General features: G+C 42.2%; 5 protein-coding genes across 6 annotated transcripts; 2 read left to right on the top strand and 3 right to left on the bottom strand.

Moving 5' to 3' along the window:
• Nucleotides 1-202: 202 nt before the first annotated feature.
• On the top strand, nt 203-6,323 carry cdcp1b (CUB domain containing protein 1b). Its single transcript, XM_088365757.1, has 13 exons — nt 203-603; nt 1,200-1,415; nt 1,480-1,821; nt 2,021-2,236; nt 2,295-2,645; nt 2,728-2,943; nt 3,153-3,509; nt 3,582-3,941; nt 4,024-4,221; nt 4,287-4,643; nt 4,909-5,265; nt 5,343-5,424; nt 5,542-6,323. The coding sequence occupies exons 1-13, from the start codon at nt 543-545 to the stop codon at nt 6,038-6,040; spliced, it is 3,612 nt and encodes a 1,203-aa protein (XP_088221883.1). The 5' UTR covers nt 203-542; the 3' UTR covers nt 6,041-6,323.
• Nucleotides 6,324-6,484: 161 nt separating this feature from the next.
• clec3bb (C-type lectin domain family 3, member Bb) lies at nt 6,485-7,825 on the bottom strand. Its single transcript, XM_088365772.1, has 3 exons — nt 7,663-7,825; nt 7,478-7,570; nt 6,485-7,388 (listed from the first exon to the last, which is right to left on the bottom strand). Exons 1-3 carry the CDS (start codon nt 7,757-7,759, stop codon nt 6,991-6,993), a joined length of 588 nt encoding a protein of 195 aa, XP_088221898.1. The 5' UTR covers nt 7,760-7,825; the 3' UTR covers nt 6,485-6,990.
• A 774-nt stretch (nt 7,826-8,599) lies between these two features.
• exosc7 (exosome component 7) lies at nt 8,600-10,539 on the bottom strand. The gene is made up of 8 exons (XM_088365766.1): nt 10,227-10,539; nt 10,047-10,148; nt 9,853-9,947; nt 9,566-9,731; nt 9,423-9,493; nt 9,121-9,244; nt 8,870-9,025; nt 8,600-8,763 (listed from the first exon to the last, which is right to left on the bottom strand). The coding sequence occupies exons 1-8, from the start codon at nt 10,281-10,283 to the stop codon at nt 8,659-8,661; spliced, it is 876 nt and encodes a 291-aa protein (XP_088221892.1). The 5' UTR covers nt 10,284-10,539; the 3' UTR covers nt 8,600-8,658.
• Nucleotides 10,433-16,539, top strand: zdhhc3b (zDHHC palmitoyltransferase 3b). Of its 2 annotated transcripts, XM_088365765.1 has the most exons (8): nt 10,433-10,901; nt 11,350-11,681; nt 11,823-11,947; nt 12,359-12,455; nt 12,627-12,708; nt 12,805-12,935; nt 13,144-13,304; nt 16,153-16,539. In XM_088365765.1, exons 2-7 carry the CDS (start codon nt 11,379-11,381, stop codon nt 13,300-13,302), a joined length of 897 nt encoding a protein of 298 aa, XP_088221891.1. In that variant the 5' UTR covers nt 10,433-10,901; nt 11,350-11,378; the 3' UTR covers nt 13,303-13,304; nt 16,153-16,539. The 2 variants fall into 2 exon arrangements, with proteins under 2 accessions (XP_088221891.1, XP_088221890.1); XM_088365764.1 differs by lacking the exon at nt 16,153-16,539 and having other exon boundaries at nt 10,438-10,901; nt 13,144-14,480.
• On the bottom strand, nt 14,687-17,287 carry tmem42b (transmembrane protein 42b). Its single transcript, XM_088365774.1, has 3 exons — nt 16,970-17,287; nt 16,191-16,337; nt 14,687-16,101 (listed from the first exon to the last, which is right to left on the bottom strand). The coding sequence occupies exons 1-3, from the start codon at nt 17,144-17,146 to the stop codon at nt 15,955-15,957; spliced, it is 471 nt and encodes a 156-aa protein (XP_088221900.1). The 5' UTR covers nt 17,147-17,287; the 3' UTR covers nt 14,687-15,954.
• Nucleotides 17,288-20,014: the final 2,727 nt, after the last annotated feature.

The following is a 20,014-nucleotide window of genomic DNA, read 5'->3' on the forward strand; positions in this document are numbered from 1 at the left end:
ACTACATCAGTCAATCTCTTTTGTTCCTTTGTTCTTTCATCTCCAAAGCATCAGAAACACAATAATCAAAAAACGCCATTTTTATTGGAGTAGAAGTCTTTGTATTTTTTTTTAAAATCAACTCTACTTAAATATCAACAAGGGTTGATAAGCCCTTTATTTGCGCTTGTGCGCGTGCGCGTCAACGCTTCTCCGTCCACACCCTGCGTGGTGTTAGCGCACTGTGACAACCATCGCAGGCAAATTTCAGGGCTTATAAATAGTAAAGCCATTGTGCCCCACGCCGCACGAGAAGGGAAGGGTTTTTTTACGCGGTGCGTATCCGAGTTGTATTTAGTCGGGAGTGGGAGCTCACCTGTCAGGTTTGAACAGGTCAGAGCGCCCGCGGACCACGCCCCTGCTACTCAGGTAAGCAGGAAGTGCCTGACAGCGTCGTCATGCGGGATCTAGCCAAAATTCGACTTTGACACACTGCAACTTTGGGGGGGGGAATTAACCTGGACCGCTTTTGGAAATAAAGAAGATTGGAGGCACAAGCGAACATGCGGCTCGACATCTGCGTGCCGCTCGGACTTTTTTTCTTGATTTTTCTCCAATTATCAGGTGAGACTTCTGCGACGGATAAGTTGCGTGTTCTTCCTCTATATGTGTGTTGAATTGGGTCACGCGCAAGCAACTGAAAGCAAAACACTTTGCTTGCGCAAGAAATGCTGCTGTTGGATCTCATAAAAAAGAAAAAAAAAAAAAGAAAAAACACCGCGCCAGGGGAAATATGTGATCGACTTTACAGTCGAGATATTTAGTTTGACACATAGACCTTCCGCTTTAAAAAATTCATGGGGCATTTATGGCGCTACCTTGGAGGCTCGAATTGATCATCTCATTAATAATTGACCTGCAATCTGCTACAGAGTTGTGACTGTCCTTCTGTGGAGCAGAAGCTGCCCCTTTTATTCTAGGCTTTACATTTAAATTTGTACGAGTATATATTTTTTGCACAATAAATCACTATTATAATGGCAAAATATGCATAACAGTTGTTGGATTGGATAATATATCGATTTGATAAATGTCAGCATATTTCCCAGCATACTTAAAGATGGATGTGGTGAGCAACGCAGCTAATCTTTTCTATTGTTTTGTCATTTCTCCATTTCCTTTTCTTGCATCATCTGACTCCCTCCCATCCGTTTCATCAGAATGCATACAGTTGACAGTCCGCTCGGACAAAGGCACATCGGTGACTGTGTCAAGTAGCCCCGCTGCAGATGAGTGTACGGTGTGTATCGTCGGCGGGGTCAACGACACGCAAACGTGTGATTCGATTCTTGCTCTGGAGCCTGAGAAGGAAGTCGAGGTGCTCTTCAACTGCCCCGTTGAACAGTTTTACTCGGTTACCATCAATCAGCTTATCGGTGAGTAAATAATGCTAATATTAGCTTGTTGTGCTAAATTGATAATAACTTTTTTTTTTTGCAGAATGCACAAAAGACACCTGCAAGCCTTCAACAATCGAAACACAGCCGTCTCTCTTCAATGACTTCCCCAGAACATTCATCTGGACCATCAAGGCGCCTGAAAAGACAGTTGTGGGTTTGGATGTCCTCGGAGAGGGACTGCGGGAAACGTCACAGCCGTGCAATAATGGATATCAGTATTCAGTGACCACATTTGAAGGGAACGGCAAAGCTGACACTCACTTCTGCAAAGCGGGTTCTGTGACCCATTTAGACCTGCTCGATCAAGCTGTCGTGTCTCTGCAAGTCACACCAAAAACGCAGGTGGAAGCTGTGCTGTTCCAAGCGACTGCTGGACCACTAAGTAAGAATATTTAATATAATGACGCTATTGAATACAAATGTGGATTGTGAGGAAGAATCTGCTGCAACATTTCAGACTCCAACCATATTATGAATTATTAATGACCTCTTGTGCATTGTAAAGACACGTGTGCCTTAATTGGGTTGCCTAGTCTGACAAATATCCTTCATTTCATTTCCGGTCCCACTTTTTTTTTTAGAAGGCCGAACGGTGGTTGTGACGGTGGATTCAAGCACTACTATGACGCTCAGTAGGTTCTCGCAGGAACCGGAATGCGAGCTGTGTACCGGGGTTGACTCGGCTCGCACTTGCAGCCAGACTGAGAAGACCCTGACTGATGTCCAAAATCTGGCGCTGGAGTTCAGCTGCCTCAAACCTCAAGAAGCGTACAGCGTGGAGGTGAAAACGACAATAGGTGAGTCCTTTGTCTGTTGAGTTGTAATATTTCTTTATATATATATTTCTTTTTTCAGAATGTACCCAGAGCTCATGCACACCTACTGCTGGAGAGCTCAATCCAAACACCTGGAAGGACTTCAAAAGAACTCTAAAATGGGATATTAGTGTCCCAGACAGGACTGTTTTGACCTTGGAGCTACCTCGGGAGAACCTGAAGCAGATAGCGGCACAAGACAAATGTCCAGAAGGACCCCAGTACTCGGTGAGCACAACAAGAAGCGACGGGCAAGTCATAACCAATAGATACTGCAGAGGCGGACCGCTGTCACGTCTGGATCTCCTCGGAACGACTGCCGTGATCGTGGAGGTCCCTCAAGGAGAAGACATGGACAAGACGATTTTTACAACCAAAGCTGCACCCAGAGGCAAATGGCTTCATTCTGATTTTTCCTCATCATGTGAGAAATCCAATGCTTATAGCTTATTTTTTGTTTCCTTTCATATCAGCTGGAAGAATGATGGCTGTGACCCCTGACCCGGACACCATCATTATTATCAGCCGGGACACAGTCGACCCTGACTGCAACGTGTGTGTGCAAACAATCCCGAAACAGACCTGTGACAAAAAAAGTTTAATCCTGAGAGAATCTCAAAACACCTCCTTGGACTTCACTTGTGCTAACCCTGAGGAGATCTTCAATGTGGAGATCAACAGAGAAATTGGTAGGCAGATATAATCATCTATTTTTTTTTTTTTTTTAAAGCACACTTGAAACCTGTCTACACTGTATTTAAAAGACACTATGGATTTACATAAGCAAGCACTAAGCTAGCTCAAATCCCGCTAGGTAAACATCTTAACAATATTTTAAATCTTTATTGACACAAATCTGCTTCAACTTAACAGCACTTATGTTTTCCTGCAATTCCAGACTGCACAGCGACTTCCTGCTCCGGCGATATAGTCCAGGCTGAGTCGTCGCTCTTCCCCGATTTCAACCGAACCTTCACCTGGGATCTGAAAGTTAGCTCGACTCGGGCTTTCCAGCTGGACTTCCCCGAGCCAGGAATGCAGCAGATTGCCAACGGAGAAACGTGTCCAGATGAACACACCTATGTTCTCGTTACGTACCTGCGAACGGGCCCTGCCAACATCGGAACCTTCTGCAAGGGAGGTTCTGTCACGAGTGTTCAGGTGCGCTACAAGGGCCGAGTTTCTCTCAAGGTTCCTGGAGACAATAAGATGGATCCGGTTGACTTTAAACTAAGTGTTGGACCTGAGACCAGCAGTAAGTGGATATGCTAATTTTAAATTCCCACCTTATGTTGTCATTAAAAACATTTCCCGCTTTGATTTTCAGTGGTGGCTATTGTGAAGGTCAACCTACCACGAGGCGTCTCCAACACAACCTTCATCTCGGCCAACTATCCCAACGATTTCCCTGACGACCAACAGATGCAGTGGGACTTTGTCGTGCCCGGCATGCACAATTACAGCGTGCATTTTCACAGTCATACGGCTCCGGAGTGCCTCGGCAAGAACGTGGAAGTGATGTACAGGAAACAGGACAAGAAGATGATCAATACGGAGCTGACTGACAAGCAGCCGGAGCATCAGCAGGGCGATTTTGAAATGGTGCTGAAGAATTGTGAAACTAACAGGACCTTGCAAGGACTCACTTTGAAATACAGCGTGTCTGTTATGAGAAGCGGTCACCCAGGTTTGATCATTTAAAAAAAAAAAAAAATCATATTAAATCCAAAGTGCCTTTGTATAATTGATTATTTTTTTCACCTTTTCAGTTCTGTGCACAGTGGACCTGACCAAACAGCCAAAAGTCTCCGTGCAGATTGAGAAAGTGGGTTCCGATCCTTACTGCGAGATGAGCGTTAACTCTGAGATTTCGACAAAATTAAACGTGGCTGCAGGCACTAAGGCCGACTTATCTTTCCTCGACTGTCCCAATGAAGATGTGCAATTGACCGCAAGTCAAGTTATCGGTAAGAGTTTATCTCTTTTTTAAGTCACATGATTCTTTCTAACTAATAATATTGATCAAAACCAGATTGTCACAATACGGCTTCCTGCCCGGAGAGCCTCCTCACAGTGCCCACGTTGGATTCCTGTCTACGGATGCCCCTCCATAGCTTTACCTGGCACCTCGTAATCCCTCAGGACCGAACCATCGACCTGGTGTCACCATCAGGAAGTCTTCAACAGTCAGTACCGGGCCAGAAGTGCAACGCTTCTGTCTCGTTCCACGTGGAGGAGAGCCAAGGCTTCTCTGTGGGAGATTTCTGCTACGACGGGAACATCCAGAAACTTCAGGTGCACGCCAACATCTCCGTCACGGCCACCACTCCAGATTTCAGCAAGAGGAAAGAGCCTTTTCTTAATGCCACCTTCACTAAAGAGATCCCAGGTAAGGATTTGAATGTTTGCAGTTACTTAAAGATGACACAAGAGGGCAGCAAAGCACCACTTAGCTCTCACTGAAGCTCCTCCCCTCACTTAAACATAGTTTCAATATGTTATTAAGTAATTTGACAGCACTACTTTTTTATATTTATTTAAACATAATATATATTTTTTGGGGGGGTAATGCAATTTCACTAACAGTTTTGCAAAATCATGTCTCTCTTTTTCAAAATAGCATCCTGATTTCCTTTGGTTGTGCTATTTTTCAGAGACCATCATTTATCAAGTCAGCCCACAAATGTCTTCTCCAACCCTGCTGGCCACTCCCAACTGGCCCAAAGGAATGAGGCCTTCGTCCACCGTGTCCTGGATCGTCTCTTTGCCCAGCGGGTACAAGGCCAAGGTCCAGTTCGTCAAGGTCAGCCAGCCCAAATGCAACGACCGACACACGGCCATCAAAGTCAAGATGCTGGACTCTGAGGAGGAGATCTTGAGCCGCCGGGAGGACGAGAAGACCGACGACGTGTTAGTGGTGCCGCGCAGCTTTTATCTCAACATGTCCAACTGTATACCAGACGATGGAAACTTTGGGGCAGTCACCAAAATAGTTTTAGAACCAAAGAGCAGTAAGAACATTTTCATTTGGGTCTATTATGACTGCATAAAATAAATAGAAAAACTAATATATTTTTTGTTTTCACAGATCTTTTAGCAATCCTTCTCGGGATAGCAGGAGCACTTCTGCTTTTCCTCATCATCTTGGCTCTCATCTGCTTCTTCATTAGGTGAGCAACACTTTGAAATAAAACAGATTTGCGCTATTTTACTTTATCAATGACACATAAAGTCTGGAACGGATTAATAGCATTTCAATTGATGTCAATGGGAAATTCTGTTTTCAGGAAAAAGAAAAAAGCAATCAAGGACAAAGAGGCATCCATCTACATCGGCAGAGGGAATATGTTCCGACCCGGCGACAGGAAATTCAGCAAAGCCAGGTCTGAAAACGACTCCCACGTGTACGCCTCCATAGACGAGACCATGGTCTACGGTCACCTTCTGGGCGACACCAGCTACGCGGACAGCATGCAAGATCATTTCAAAGGAATGCAGTTGGACTCCTACCAAACGTTCACGGGCCCCTCCGAGCTGCCGGTCATCAGCGAACCGGAGCCGGAGCCCGAGGTAGACCACTTCGATACCTTCCTGGACCCGTCCCAGTCGTTCATCCCGCCTCGTCCGCGCACGCCCATTGACCGGCAGGACAGCCTGGGATTCCATGACCGCCGAATGGTGGATAATGAACTCTACACGTTCAAAAACACGGGAGATATAAACACCATCCGATTGTCCGGTGCCGACATGGAACCGCAACCGCCAACATCAGAGGACTACTTGTAGGACGTAAGATGCTGAATGATGATTTTAATTCTTGTTACTTCTCAGAGATGGGAACTTTTGTGCCTATAAGTCACGCTCAGGGAATTCAGTTGAGCTTTATCTGAATTTTTAAAAGCTTCCAGAAGAGGATCTGAGAACTTTTTTTTTGTTTTTAATGTTGCTTAATATTTTTTATTCTCTCTGCCCATGTGGTTTGGGTTATGGAGCAGGGAAATTATGTTTTAGTCTTTTTTTTTTAACCTGTAATTACTTTTTTAAACAATAAATTTGAGGGGAACACTGACTTTATTGGACTGAAGCAACACAGAGGTTTTCAATTCTGGATTGGAAAACTATTTCAACCACAAAAACGGGCTCCGTGACAAACACGGAAGGGAAGTAGAAGAAGCATTAATGGCAGTTGCAGTAGTCCACGTTTACATAATTTAAATGAAAAAAAAGAAATGGGTAGACAATGAGCTTTTATTTAGGTTTCCGATTACATCAGGCTAACTTCTGTATTTAAAAGGAAAATAGGAAAAAATAAGAATATTCTTCAGGCTCAATGTGAGACTTGTCAGTGAAATACAGAATGCAGCATAGTACAGTTTTGACAGGCACGTTAAAATAGTTTTTGGTGTGACTTTGCGGCTTGTCTCGTCAGACCCAATTTATATTGGATGATCTCGATTAGTCAGCTCATCTTAAATGACATTCAACCATAAACACTGAATGCATACGTCCAGTAAAAACAGCTTTGTTACATAATGCTGCTAAAGAGTGGTATTTTTTAAAAATTGTGGTTGGAGCACAAAGAATGAAAATTCCAGCCACTGCAGATTGTAAATGAGTCCAATTGCAGAACCAGACATTTTTTTAAAAAAAGCCTCTTTTTAAAAAGAAGGTAAAGTGGCATTGCAGCAGAAGTACACACAAAAGCAGCTATTTTGAATTTTACGGCATACACGTCATCACACAATGTTGAACTGGCACACGGAGGCCTTCTCGTCACGGCAGTTCTCATCTAACCACTTCCCGTTGGCGACCCCCGACAGCACGGCACAGTTCTGGGACGTGCCGCCGTCTGGCTGACGGGCGCGGCTGTCCCAGTTCTTGAACTGGATACTGGTGCCGGTGTGGTCGGCCCAAGTGTCTTCGGTCACCATGTCGTTGAAGCCCAGCCACACCTGCTCGTCTCGGCCCACGATGAGGCGGAGGTAGTCTGTCAGCATGGTGTTCTCTTCAGCAGACATTGGGGTGGCCAGAACGCCACCCAGGGCATTGCAGTCCTCGCTGGCTGCGTGGTAGGACTTCTTCTCTGGGTTGGCCAAGACGCACTTGCCCTTTATCTTTGAGCCCTTTAAACACACTATATAGAAAAATGATTTATTTATATTGAATTCCACTGATTTTTTTAACAGATTTAATCTTCCACATCTGTGCTTGATTATTTCTTACCACTCTGCAAGGCTTGTTTTTCTTTCAGAAGGGCGAGGTCCTGCACGATGTCATCAATCTGTTTCTGTAGCTCCTCAATTGCTGCATTATTGTCTAATTTCAGCATGCAAAAAAAGTCACATAAGTGATGGAAAAACATGAATTCAACAGAGATTGTAAATAATCTTTGTTTTGGTGCAATGTACCTTTTCGTGCAGGCTTCTTCCTTGGTGGATTTTGCTGGAGTGAGCAGTTGATCAACATCAACCCAAGGATCAGCACGCAAACACCTTTGCATTCCATGGCTACACTTTGTTAGACTGAGGATGGATCAACGTGGAGGTATTTATCTTCTGCCTGTGTACCCGCCCTTTCTCATCCGTGTGTGTGTGTGCATGTGAAAAATGATGAGATGGTGTAAAACCTCAGCACTGATGACATAACCATGTGCGGTTTTCAGACTACAAAAAAAAAAAGCATTGTGAGTTAAATAACCTGCCTGAAAAAGATGGGATATTTTTTTCCTAAATGTTCGCCAAACGTTTTTATGGAAGGCTTTTCTTCTGTTTCAAATTGGATAGTGAAGTTAATAACGATGCGATTTAATAATACGATAAATCATCGGAAACTGTGAAATGTCATGTTTACACGCCAAAGTCTATTTAAAAAAAAGTGGCAAATTCACAAATTGCTTTCCAAAAGTTGCAGCCTGGGAACAAAAGTTTGCTTTGGACCCATCTGCCATGAAAATTTTGGAGCGTCTGACAGTAGTCTGGAATGATTTCTTCCCATCTGGTCTGTCTCTTTTAGTCAAACACTCAGCTTTAGCCACGTGGCAGTAGCAAAAAAGGTGCAGAGATTCGAGAATTTTCCTCAACCGTGTTACATAACCAGAACATATCTTTACTATCTCTGTGTATAATCAAAACAACATAAAATATATTTTGGGAAAAATCCTCCATAACATTCTTTGGACAGGTGATGCTTAGGTCAACTTGAGATAAAATGCTAACGTTCATGACTTGAAGTCCAATATCCAAGCCAGTAGTCCATATTTCTTTTGGAGAAGATACAGGCATGATAACTTCAATAAATATTATATGGCTTGAACATTCCATATAAAAAAAGAACTAACAAAGCATATAATATCAAAGATTTTACTTTAGAAAAAAGGTACATGATGATATATACACATGATATTTCTAAGCAAGAAAGCCAACTTTCTGTCTCGCTGTTCCTAAACTCTCCTCCTGTTGCAGAAGCTTCAGAAGAGGCACGTGGAGGACTTTTCCGACCCGTTTGCCTGTCTGGGGAATCAGGAAGTTGCTATTGAACAATTTGTAAATGTTTACCTTCAACTACAAAACTTTATCACTGCAAACACACAAATTGAGGAAAGCGGTGATGACTCACTTGAGTCATTTCAAAGATGCTCTCGGGGTCCAGGCTACCTCCGCCTATTTTTCTCACGCAGGTAACTGTTCCCGTGTGGGTGACGGAGATGATGAGGCTGGCCACCGAGCACGCCTTCTCCTGGAGGGTGGCGTCCACCACGTGTCTGTGGCCGATCTAACCGACCCAAAACAAACAATGCTGAAAATTAATCTTCTGTATTGCTAAGAATAATTTACTTCGCTCGTGTGAGTCTATTTGAGCAGGCTTGCCTTGCACAATGTCACTATACAGGGAACATTCTCTACATTGAGCCTCATGCAGTCATAGGGGTCATCTGACAGCTCGATTTCCTTCCCTCCTTCGTCATCTGTTGATATGTGCACTTTGGGGATCCTGTTAAAAAAGGCAACATAAAATAGCAATATGATGTGACCTGCTGTCAAATGGAATACGATGCCCTCTTGTGGCCTGATTGAAAACACATTTTATCAAATTAAATTCTGATGTAGCCTACTATCAGTGCACTCTTGCACACTTTTGGATATCAAGAAAAAGTTCATACAGTACTTACTTGGTGCTAAACAGAGCTGCCTTGATAGCTACTGACATGGCATCATACAGGTTTCCATCACATTGCAGAAGCTGTGGAATGCAAGTCATTGTTACTGTAATATTTGCTAGTACAAGGATGAAAAAAACACAAAATTCTCTCACCAGTACATCCACATAGAGCACCCAGCAATGTTCTCCCTCACTGATGCACAGACTCTTCAGGTCCACGCTGTGTTTGTTGTTGAAGACTTTGTAAAGTGTGTTGCTCAGCTCCGTACTGAGCTCCTCTCCTCCTCGCCCCTCAAACTCCGGGGTTGCATTGGCTGAACTGGTTAGCACAAACAGAACCACAGCGTCCATCAAAACAGAATTTTTGAGTATTAGTTATTTAAATACCAGACAATTTACATGATGAATTGCATCCAGTATTGCATCTAGTACAGACTTACCAATCAACAAAGAATTCTAAATAGCCTTCATTTGGAGCTGTGGGTCTTGGTTTTCCTAGTTCAGCCTTAATCCCTACTAGTACTGCTGTGTGGCCCTGCAAACATGGATATCATTGTGTCAAACCTGGAGGAGATATGCAATATGTAATTAATATATATGTAACTAATAAGAGAAAATATCAAAACTAAAATACCAGAGAAACTTTGGCCGATCCGTCAGTATTGGACACGACGTCAGTTTCAATCTCCATATGTCTGTAGTCTTCACAGCTCCTTCCATCCACTCGTAGATCATCCTGATCGTTGTAACATGGTGACATAATACTCAGAAATTTATAAATTTAATCAATTATCTTATTGCTGCCCACACTTACCCTGATACCATGTAATATATACACTTTTTCAGCTTCGCTAACTTGTACCGTTGCCATTGTGGAATCACTCGTCGCGGAAATTCTACGTCATCAAAAGTGAGGGGTGGAAACGAACGTTTGCTTTGTTTACACAGACGTCCCGGAATAACAGTTATCGCCTTTTTATGTCTATTGCATTTGTACTATTAAAGTTATGTCTTATATTTAACTCACTAACTTAATAAAGTTAATTGAACCAGGCCTGTAATTATTTTTTCTTACATTTCAGGTACACGAACGTTGAGGGTAAAGCCTATTGTAATCTAGCCACATGACTTCCATCAGTTTCACTTCCTGGTTGGCCCTATCGTATTGTCCCAAGAACCGGGGAGGATTCTGGACTCGAAAGGAACCGAAGTATCGGAGTAGCTTAGCAACCGACTCCCGAAATGCGCGGTTTTGGGCCATTACTTGATGAACAAGTTCATTAACATCCCACAGAAACTGCGGCCGCGACGAAAGTGTCACCGAAGGTGTGTGGACAGACACTGCCCGCAGACCAGTGACGTTAGCTGGGTGTACGCTAACAGGAGGTAACTGGGAAGGAGACCCTTTTCACCTTACTTTTGCCATTTAACTTCGAAACAAGAGAACCTACTTAGTGCTAATTTGGCAACAGCACCAAGAGAGAGTGAGGTAAGACAATAAATAGAGATTAAATGTATAAAATGTTATAAGAAATGTAAACTAGTGTGTTGCATTTACGTGCCTTCTGCTCCCGGATACTCAATTTTCCTTTTCCAGTTGCGTGTCGTGTTTTAAAACCAAGCTTAATAATGACACTTTAACAGTGTTTTTATTTCACTTTGTCATTGTATTTTACCTCACCCAATAAGAAATAGACACTTATTTATTATTATTGTCGGTGTTTTATGTACAATAGAACAAAACTTAAGAATGAAGGCCAAGCAGCACAAGTTTTAACTTTTACTGGACTAGTTTCTTTTCCTGCAACTTCCATTGTCTTACAGGCTGGATCTCCTCAAGTGCCTATTTCATATGTGATGCCTGTATCTGATAAATTGCAGATGAACTAACTGAAGGAGTCGGTAATGATAAGTTGTCTCCAAATGTTGCCTTTCAGCATGCGGTTGAAGCCTCGGCTGCTGTAGAATGAAGAGCTCGGCTCGCCGCACCAGGGACATCGAGCGTCAGGCTGGCTACCTGAGGCCTGAACATTGCGCCCCTCCACCGCCCCGTGGCACCTCCGGCACCATGTGGTTTATCCGCGACGGATGTGGCATTGTGTGCGCCGTCATCACCTGGTTGCTGGTCTTCTACGCGGAGTTTGTGGTGGTTTTCGTGATGCTGTGGCCTGCCAAGAATGTGGCTTACAGCCTCTTCAATGGGGTGCTCTTCAACAGCTTGGCCTTCCTTGCCCTCGCTTCGCACGCCAGGGCCATGTGCACTGACCCGGTTAGTTGATGATCACAATTTTAGCACTTGCAATATTGAGGGGGGGAGAAAAAAACCCGAGAATTTGATTATTTCTCAATCTTGCTTTGCCCAATTAAAGTCCAATTTAGAAAAATGTAATTCATTTATTTCTGTCATCAGGGAGCTGTGCCAAAAGGCAACGCGACCAAAGAATTTATTGAAAGCCTACAGCTGAAACCTGGACAGGTGGTCTACAAGTGTCCTAAATGCTGCAGTATCAAGCCCGACAGAGCTCATCACTGCAGGTACATCGACCGGCCAGCCTGCATGGGGACAATGCATGATAAATTATGTGCCAACCTGCTGTGGCTTCTGCTCAGGGGACCACTGCCCTCATTAGTAGTCATTCCAGCTCTGCTTCCTGCCTGATGTACCGTTTCATTTTTTTTTGTTTGTTTTCACGGACGCTGCGTCAAATATCCCTGTCGATTTTCCCAGCTTGATAATGACTCACCTCTGTGGCAGCACCGGCATGAAAAGTCACTGCGGAATAATTCAATTTTGAGCCAGCGAGTCACGGCAAACCTTCGTGTCACTCTGTGAGAAAGGATAGAAGAGAATGTAACGATATAAACTGGTTTTACAAGGTGGAACAAATAAATGTGGGAGTAGGACATCTTTTTGAGGTCACATTTATTATCCCTGCCTGTTTACAGTGTGTGCAAGCGCTGCATCAAAAAGATGGATCACCACTGTCCTTGGGTCAACAATTGTGTTGGGGAGAACAATCAGAAGTACTTTGTGCTTTTCACGGTGAGTCTCTTGTAATATCATCGTGACTGCATTTTGACAAATAGTGACAATTCAATTCATGTCACAAGGTGTCGAGTTATTATTAGTGATTGTTTTATTGCCTACGGACACAAAAAACTCCAACATATTGTCAATATTACAATATGCATATGTGTATGTTTTTATATGTAGATGTACATTGCGTTAATATCATTCCACGCACTTGCCTTGGTGGGCTTCCATTTTGTACTCTGCTTTGAAGAAGACTGGTCAAGTAAGTTATTTGATTCTACTGCTAATATTGTATACCGCCATTTGTGCAAATTGACATTGTTTCTCACATATGGCGATACCGATTTCCCTCCATCAGAGTGCAGCGCCTTCTCTGCACCCGCCACTGTCATCCTCCTCATTCTCCTTTGCTTCGAGGGGCTTCTGTTTTTAATCTTCACGGCGGTCATGTTCGGGACACAGGTGCACTCCATCTGCAGTGATGAAACGGTAAGCAGACGAGTCATCCACGTTTCGCCCGTTTGTGTCGCCGTCGCTCGGGTAAGCGGAGGAGAATCAGATTTGACTCTTCTGAAATATGCTTAATCCATGTCCATCTGATTCTGAATCATTTTAAAATGTGTTTAGAATGCTCCAGGTGGGTTTCTGTCCATCATCTCCACTGGGAGAAAAAAAATCTCATCTTTTTAATTCACAGGGTATCGAGCAGCTGAAAAAGGAAGAGAGGAAATGGCTCAAGAAGTCCAAATGGATGAACATGAAGGTGGTCTTCGGTCACCCATTCTCAGTGGCGTGGCTCAACCCCTTTGCGACGCCCGATCACGGCAAGGCAGACGTATACCAGTACATAGTGTGAAGGTAGACACACTTTCTCCTCATTGAAAATGCACTAAGTGCGAAAGCCCATTCATTTACAATGGCGTGTCCGCCAGAGGGCGACATTTCCCCGGCAGCGCACCAGCAAGAGCTCATATACTTATTAATGAATATTTAAAATAAAACACAATCTTCTTTTGCATCCCTCTTGTTGAGGATTTCCACATATGTGGACGAAAAAAAAAAATCACAAACAGCTCGATTCACATAACAAAATAGGATTTATTGCGTGCTGTGTGTAATCTCTATCTTTGTTCAAATGTGCACTACAAGTCGAGGACATTTTGTCTTCCCACAAAACTTCATTTGCTGCAGTCATTTGAAGTAAATTGCCTTAGATTACACGGTCAGAGGCATCAAGTACACATGGATGTCATTTTGTATTGTCTTCATATGTGAAACCATGGACCAGAGATTAAGGACATCATTCTTTCAAAGGAAAGTATTTTAGGAGTGAATTTTCCTGTGGTTTTTACGCAGTTTCTCGGAAGAGTATATGTAAAGTGTATTTCCTCACATGGTGGTCGAGCGTGTACTAAAAAGTATTTTTTTATGTTGAAAATTATTTTTGTGCCATTGGTTTTGTGCCACTGGGCTGGATAAGAGGTGACACAATCACAACCTTATTGTTTCTGGTGAAAATTGTTATGGAAATAGCACTGGGGGAACATACTATTGATCATATTAAGGTAAAGCAATCAGGGGGTTAAGGGTCACCAAAATATAACTCAGTTTGTGACCAATCAGGTGCTCCGATATATAGAAATTCACAAGCCTTAAAGTATAACAAATGTTTTGAGGTCGGACTGAAACGATGTTTGTCAAAGTAAAATGAGCGACTGAAAATTAGAATCATCTAATCTTAAAAGGGGGAACATTTGTTTTGAAATTGCATGGTGGTTTTGATTTTAACGTACGAACGTGTTTTTAAATGCAATAGAGTATCTTTGCAATATCTATCTCTTTTTTTTATTCTTTACATCTTATGGATATGCAGCCTGCTATCCATCTTACTGTACAAGAATAACACCAGCTGTCCGTTTATAATTGTACGGTCCGTCATGAATACTATTTTAGTACTTTGTAGGAATTTCTTTTATAACATATTTGAGTAAAGAAGAGAGGAAGAGAGAGAAATAAAGTTATGTTGAGACAATATATCATGTCTAATTTTTACAATATATTTGCTTGAGAATTGGTTTTATTTCTTATTCGGTCACATTGAGCTTAAAATAATAAGTAAAACTAGAACGAATTAAAATATGATTGTTTTTAAATTACAATATTGTATTACATTTGTTTCCAGATAAAACAACATACATTAAAATTACAAAAGTTCACTCACCCAAAAAAAATGACAAAAGTTGAGAACACTGTGTCAGATGTTTATTTCAGAATTTTCGTGTTTTACCCCTCCAGTGGAGGTGACAATTTCTTCCATAAAATAATCTATCAATACTTTTTACAAATACTTCACATTATATTTGACATATCATGACTGAATGGCATCAGAGTGACAGCGCCAAAAGAGCACTTTCTAGAAGCGGAACTACTAAGAGTCTTGCAGGCGTTTCTCACTTCAAGATTGCCCTATTAAATCGAATGAGGGAAAGGAAACACTCATTAGATACTGGAGATACTTACTGTTGCAACTCGCCCTGGGTCTTCATAAAGAGACTTCATTAGGTACAATTGCACAGTCTAATGAGAACCGCTTCCTTTTCCAGGAGAAGCTCGACTCTCAAATAAATAATACATGGTTACTGATGTGATTGCTTGAGTCTCATGCATCAGATAATCTTCAACTATAAAATAAGTAATAAGTGTTCCCGAAATGCAAAATTCATTTAGGCAATGCAAATATTGCAACACACAAAATATTTTTTTGTACCTGTTGTGAAATATAAATCATCTCCTTTTATTATCACATTGTGGTCACATTTATGGGGATGCATATGAACATAAAATGATAGTTTGCATTCATATTATGTTGAATCAACAGCAAAGTGTGATTTAATGCCAAAAGAGAGCAGTGCTAAAATAGTATATGCCCTTTACATCATGTAGCAAATTGAATTTAAAGCATTCAAATAATGTTAAAGTTTCACAGTTCTCAATCGTGACTGAAATGCTTTTTTTTTTTTAATGTGCACAGATGGTTATTTACTCAAAAATCATCTCACAGCATGATGTCAAGTTCTCGGGTGTGAGTTGCAGGAACATATCAAAATCTACTGCAGCTTTTTAATCGTAATGCGGAAAGAGTCAAAGGCTTTTCTCACCACAGCTACATGAATGTTATTGTGAAAAGAAGAGCTCAGTTCTTCAGCTATGACTATAAAGTATGTTTACAGTGAGTGTCATAGTGAGTTGGAAAGAAATACTTTGGTAACCAGATGAAATATAAAATCAATTCATGGTGATATTGTGCCAATTTGTGATGTGTGATCTTTGGTGTGATGGAAAATCAGACTTAGAAGCTATTCAAAGTGTATTTTGCACCAGGATGTGAAGTACCTACATTGAAAATCTTTGTTAAATTGACTCAATTTCATTTCATCAGGTGGTTGCACGAAATAGAATTAAGTAAATTCAACAAAAAAAAAAAACTTTTTCAGTGTAATCAGGCCAATCATTCGTCTCTCTTGGCGACTGCGCTGGGTTGTCGATCCTGCGGCGAAACCCTCTGCAGTACGAGCAGGCCGGAGAACGTCAAAGAGATCCCGACCCACCACAGTGTTATTTGAGCCTCGCCAAAAATCAGCTGACCCAAGAAAGCCTCAAAATGAGAGTTGTAATTTTCTTTGAATACTTTTTGTTAAAAAAACAGGGTATTTGCATGAGAATGAGAGACGAGCTGCAACTCACGGAAGATACGAAGTTGGAGGCAGTGGTGGTCACAGTGGTTCGGGTGGAGGAGGACGAGTACCTGAGTGCTTTGGCAAGGAAGGTCCACATCACAGCATTGCAGGTGAAAAGCAATCCGCCGCACAGCAGCCTCAGAGGGATGTGAAGCTGAAACATGACATCATCACAATTCTTTTTTTAACTTCAGATGCATACTTTAAAGTACCTGCACCACATTTATTATTTAAAAAAATGCCTCTAAGTTAGCATTAAACTTTGCAAGCGGGTTTTCATCCACATTCCAAAAACATGCATATCATTTCATAATATCAGACTTTAAAAAATGTCCTTGTGTGAATATGAACGATTCTTTTCCCTAAATAGAGTCTTATTGGCTAAAAGTTGGTCAGGTGAACATCCTAGATAATTTTGGAATACAGTGCTATTTTTCTTAAATAAGTGGTGATTTTTGTTGGACTTAGCGCATTAATTTATTTTAATTCAAAGGAGTAATTTTAGCATATTAATTAAGCAATATAAGATGAGGCAATATGAGATGAGCTTTCCACATCGCAGGCTTTCATTGAGAAAATGAAGATGTATATTTATAGACCCGTGAAGGTCAAGGAGGAAGCGCGACCCTGGGGAGGGGGGCGAGAGGAAACTGCGTTGTGACGGCAAATAACGCGATAGCACACGGCTGCAATGTCACCCCATCACGCGAGCGCTGCCTCGTCGTGACTGGTGCTGAAGCTGAGGGAGTTGGCCGGATGAGATGCGCTCAGCATCTCCGGACTCACCCGGTCACAGGCGGTAGTTTCATCCACTTGCCGAAATCTCCGCTGCTCGCCCCACGTCCGCAGCCCCGTCTCGCACACTCCCTTCAGGTAGTCCGCGCCCAGGGACAGCTTAGCCGACGACGATGCCACGGCCGCGAGGAAACCCGCCAGTAGTGCATAGAAAACTCCGGGGAACATCTTGATGGAGGACAGCTTAGATACATCATGGGCTACTCCATCTTTCCACCTCTGCTGGGGCTGCAGCTCCGCTCAAGAGCCGCTCTGCGATGCACTTTCGCGACTCAGCCGTCCGGTGGCAGTCACAGCGCATACCGAGAAGCGACGTGGGTGCGCACTTTCGCGTTGCACTATGGGAATTGTAGTTTTTTAAGCGTATACGTCGTTTTGAATGATTCAGTGGCCAATGAAATTACTTACGTGACAAAGTCCCTCTAAGATTCCTTTTTACTATAATTTTAGCTTTTCATTTTTTTCTCAATATTGTTGTCCTTTATACAGACAAGGATGTCCAGGGAGCTGCATCACATTGTGGTCCATCCTCCTCCACTGTGTAATTAATGCAGTTTGAAGGAGAAGACAATCAATGCTAATGTCATGGCGAGTGAGTGTAAAAGTGAGCTTACAAAAAGCTTGACTTCATTTATTTCAGACTGCTTAAAGTGCCGAGATGGACGCTCATCCCCATCAGCATACTAATTGGCTCTACTCAAAGACCATTTCCATTCAAACAAAGTTGAAGTGGAATAGACAGGAGAAGGTTGAAGCAATTCCTATTGGCTTTCCTGGATGACCTTTAGAGAGTCTGACGTCTGCAACTAAGGTGTTTTTTTGACCAGTAGATGTCTCTAATGTGCTTTAAATTATGTGATAAAGTCTTTGGGGCCTGCTGTTTTTCTGCACAACACGGTATTAAGTAATTTACAATTTGTAAAGGAGTAGCGTCTTTTAAATGACATGACAAATAACAAAGCAAAACAAACCAATCTACAAATTCCAATTTGCCCGTTTCTCCTCCGTCCGACTACAGGCAGCAGATAAGATTCAATCCAGCCATTCTTTCTTTCTTAGTGTCAAGTTAAAGAGCTAATTGGGCTTCTTCTGTCCTTGTTCAGTCGAGCGATAATTGAGCCAATATGGACTGTCAAGCACCCGCCCAAATCTTTTTTCCACACCGCCGGTGCTAATCAGACTTTAAATTAAAGTTGACTCGACACAAGCCTTAGGCATGACCTTATCAGACATCAATTACAGATAAAAATGAATAAATGGGCTGCTATTTGAATAAGATAACCTTAGAGATATATATTACGCATTTATTTTCTATACCACTTAAACTGTTCAGCTGACTTTGTATATAGTTTAGAAGAAAAAATAAAATAGCAGTGTCAACTGGATACGTGCTCAGATCTTGGTAAAAGCAAATACGTCAATGTATGATTAAGCCTAAAGTTATTGATTGCGTGTGACAATGGAGCTGTGTGTTGATTTTCATCAGCGCGCTGATATGACAGCCAATGAAATGCATTCATCTGTATTCAAAGTCCGCCATCACTGTAACACAAAGTCTGCCATGCAGCACTTTTTCCAATAAGCTCTCAAAACGAGTCTGACCAAGCAATGAACGTCTGCTTTGCCATATCACGGCAGGAAATGAAAACTCCTTGAGTGTGATTCATTAAAAGCTATGAAATATTATGCAAGGCAAAATGGAAAATATTCGAAAGCTTCTTTTTTTTTCTATGCCGGTTCTAACATCAGTTACCTCCTGAAAAGGTCGCCAGCATTCTAAATGTCAAATGTATTTGGAGAAAAGTGCGAGTTTAGTAACACTCTAAAATATAAATAATAAAATACTCAAATAAGCAGTATGTTCTCTAATTAGACTATATGGGCAACTAGCTCAATTGTATTGTTATACATATGAGCAAAATAATTCGTTATATGTTCCCATCTGGGGAACGGGTAGAAAAGTGAAAAATAAATCAGGATATAATATCCAAAAGGCCCCTGCATTTTTCAGGGGTGGCGAGGGGAGGGGGCAGTGCCCCGCTAGCTCCGCCACTGCCTTTTGAAGAACAGTGTTGCGGTTTGGTGTCGAAGAGGACGTGCTTTAAATCAAAGCCTCTTTGATATTTCACAGCGCTGAGGATGATGACGCATGCCGTTTGGATCCAGCACATACGAGCAGGGTGATGATGCGGAGACAATTATTATTGCTAGAATTGAGGAAAGGGATTGTTGCAGAGTTGCACAAGACACGATTCCCACTGGGTCTCTTTGTAGGGCTATAACTGATTGATTGCTCTGCATTAAATGAATAGATTCGGATTAAAAGTAATGGCAAAGGCTGCTTTGACTTATAATGGAATGCAACTGATCCCATCTCGAATCTCATCACAAGCTTTTAAGCAACGTCTCTCTCTGTTTCTGTTGCACAGGGATTTATTTATTTATTTTTTACTCTTCTGTATTGATCTCAGCTTTGAGGCTGCCTCAGCAGACAAGCGGTGGGAATCTATCAGAACCCCGTTAAGTGTCCTGCAGAGATTCATCAAGGCGAGCTTTCGATTGCTCAATGCAGTTGTTGTCTCTTGTGATAACCTGCAATGCTTCTTTTTTTCTTTAATCCTGGCTGGATGTTGTTCCCTGCCACATTCAGGTGCTTCTAACTAGCATTGAGGAGAAGAACCTGTGGGTACACCCAAAACTGTGTCACAAACTTTTAAAATGTTCACATTAAAAGGTCAAGGAATTCAACTGATCATCTTTAGATCATGCACATTTGGGAACTGGAAGTTATTCCGGCTCATAAAGCATCACCCACATCATAAAGAAGATGTGAAAAGCTGTTGGATCAAATGATCACGCTCATGAATAACCAAAGAGGTGAAACTGTCTTCGTTCACACCAAGATTATTGTTAATATTCTAAGAGGTTTTGCAACCGTGGCTGTAAACCCATTTTCACGATGATGTGGCTCCACAAGGCTCCATTGTAATTTCCGGGGGGTGGGGGTGGGGGTGTGGGGAGTCAAGTGGGCGTGTC

Source organism: Syngnathus floridae, chromosome 21 (genome assembly GCF_059516105.1).
Source record: "Syngnathus floridae isolate MCC-2025c chromosome 21, RoL_Sflo_1.0, whole genome shotgun sequence".
NCBI lineage: Eukaryota > Metazoa > Chordata > Actinopteri > Syngnathiformes > Syngnathidae > Syngnathus > Syngnathus floridae.

What these genes read in the sequence shown, in the direction of transcription:
- cdcp1b (XM_088365757.1), top strand. Translation starts at nt 543, where the DNA reads ATGCGGCTCGACATCTGCGTGCCGCTCGGACTTTTTTTCTTGATTTTT. An exon ending in GGAGGTGAAAACGACAATAG is followed by an intron (nt 2,237 to 2,294) that starts GTGAGTCCTTTG and finishes TTCTTTTTTCAG; the next exon opens with AATGTACCCAGAGCTCATGC. An exon ending in GGAGATCAACAGAGAAATTG is followed by an intron (nt 2,944 to 3,152) that starts GTAGGCAGATAT and finishes CTGCAATTCCAG; the next exon opens with ACTGCACAGCGACTTCCTGC.
- clec3bb (XM_088365772.1), bottom strand. Translation starts at nt 7,759, where the DNA reads ATGGAATGCAAAGGTGTTTGCGTGCTGATCCTTGGGTTGATGTTGATC. An exon ending in GAAGAAGCCTGCACGAAAAG is followed by an intron (nt 7,571 to 7,662) that starts GTACATTGCACC and finishes TGCTGAAATTAG; the next exon opens with ACAATAATGCAGCAATTGAG. An exon ending in AAAACAAGCCTTGCAGAGTG is followed by an intron (nt 7,389 to 7,477) that starts GTAAGAAATAAT and finishes TTTTCTATATAG; the next exon opens with TGTGTTTAAAGGGCTCAAAG.
- exosc7 (XM_088365766.1), bottom strand. Translation starts at nt 10,283, where the DNA reads ATGGCAACGGTACAAGTTAGCGAAGCTGAAAAAGTGTATATATTACAT. An exon ending in ATATATTACATGGTATCAGG is followed by an intron (nt 10,149 to 10,226) that starts GTAAGTGTGGGC and finishes TACAACGATCAG; the next exon opens with GATGATCTACGAGTGGATGG. An exon ending in TGCTCTATGTGGATGTACTG is followed by an intron (nt 9,494 to 9,565) that starts GTGAGAGAATTT and finishes TGCATTCCACAG; the next exon opens with CTTCTGCAATGTGATGGAAA.
- zdhhc3b (XM_088365765.1), top strand. Translation starts at nt 11,379, where the DNA reads ATGAAGAGCTCGGCTCGCCGCACCAGGGACATCGAGCGTCAGGCTGGC. An exon ending in CTTTGAAGAAGACTGGTCAA is followed by an intron (nt 12,709 to 12,804) that starts GTAAGTTATTTG and finishes TCCCTCCATCAG; the next exon opens with AGTGCAGCGCCTTCTCTGCA. An exon ending in CCATCTGCAGTGATGAAACG is followed by an intron (nt 12,936 to 13,143) that starts GTAAGCAGACGA and finishes TTTAATTCACAG; the next exon opens with GGTATCGAGCAGCTGAAAAA.
- tmem42b (XM_088365774.1), bottom strand. Translation starts at nt 17,146, where the DNA reads ATGTTCCCCGGAGTTTTCTATGCACTACTGGCGGGTTTCCTCGCGGCC. An exon ending in AAACTACCGCCTGTGACCGG is followed by an intron (nt 16,338 to 16,969) that starts GTGAGTCCGGAG and finishes GTCATGTTTCAG; the next exon opens with CTTCACATCCCTCTGAGGCT. An exon ending in CCTCCAACTTCGTATCTTCC is followed by an intron (nt 16,102 to 16,190) that starts GTGAGTTGCAGC and finishes TCTCATTTTGAG; the next exon opens with GCTTTCTTGGGTCAGCTGAT.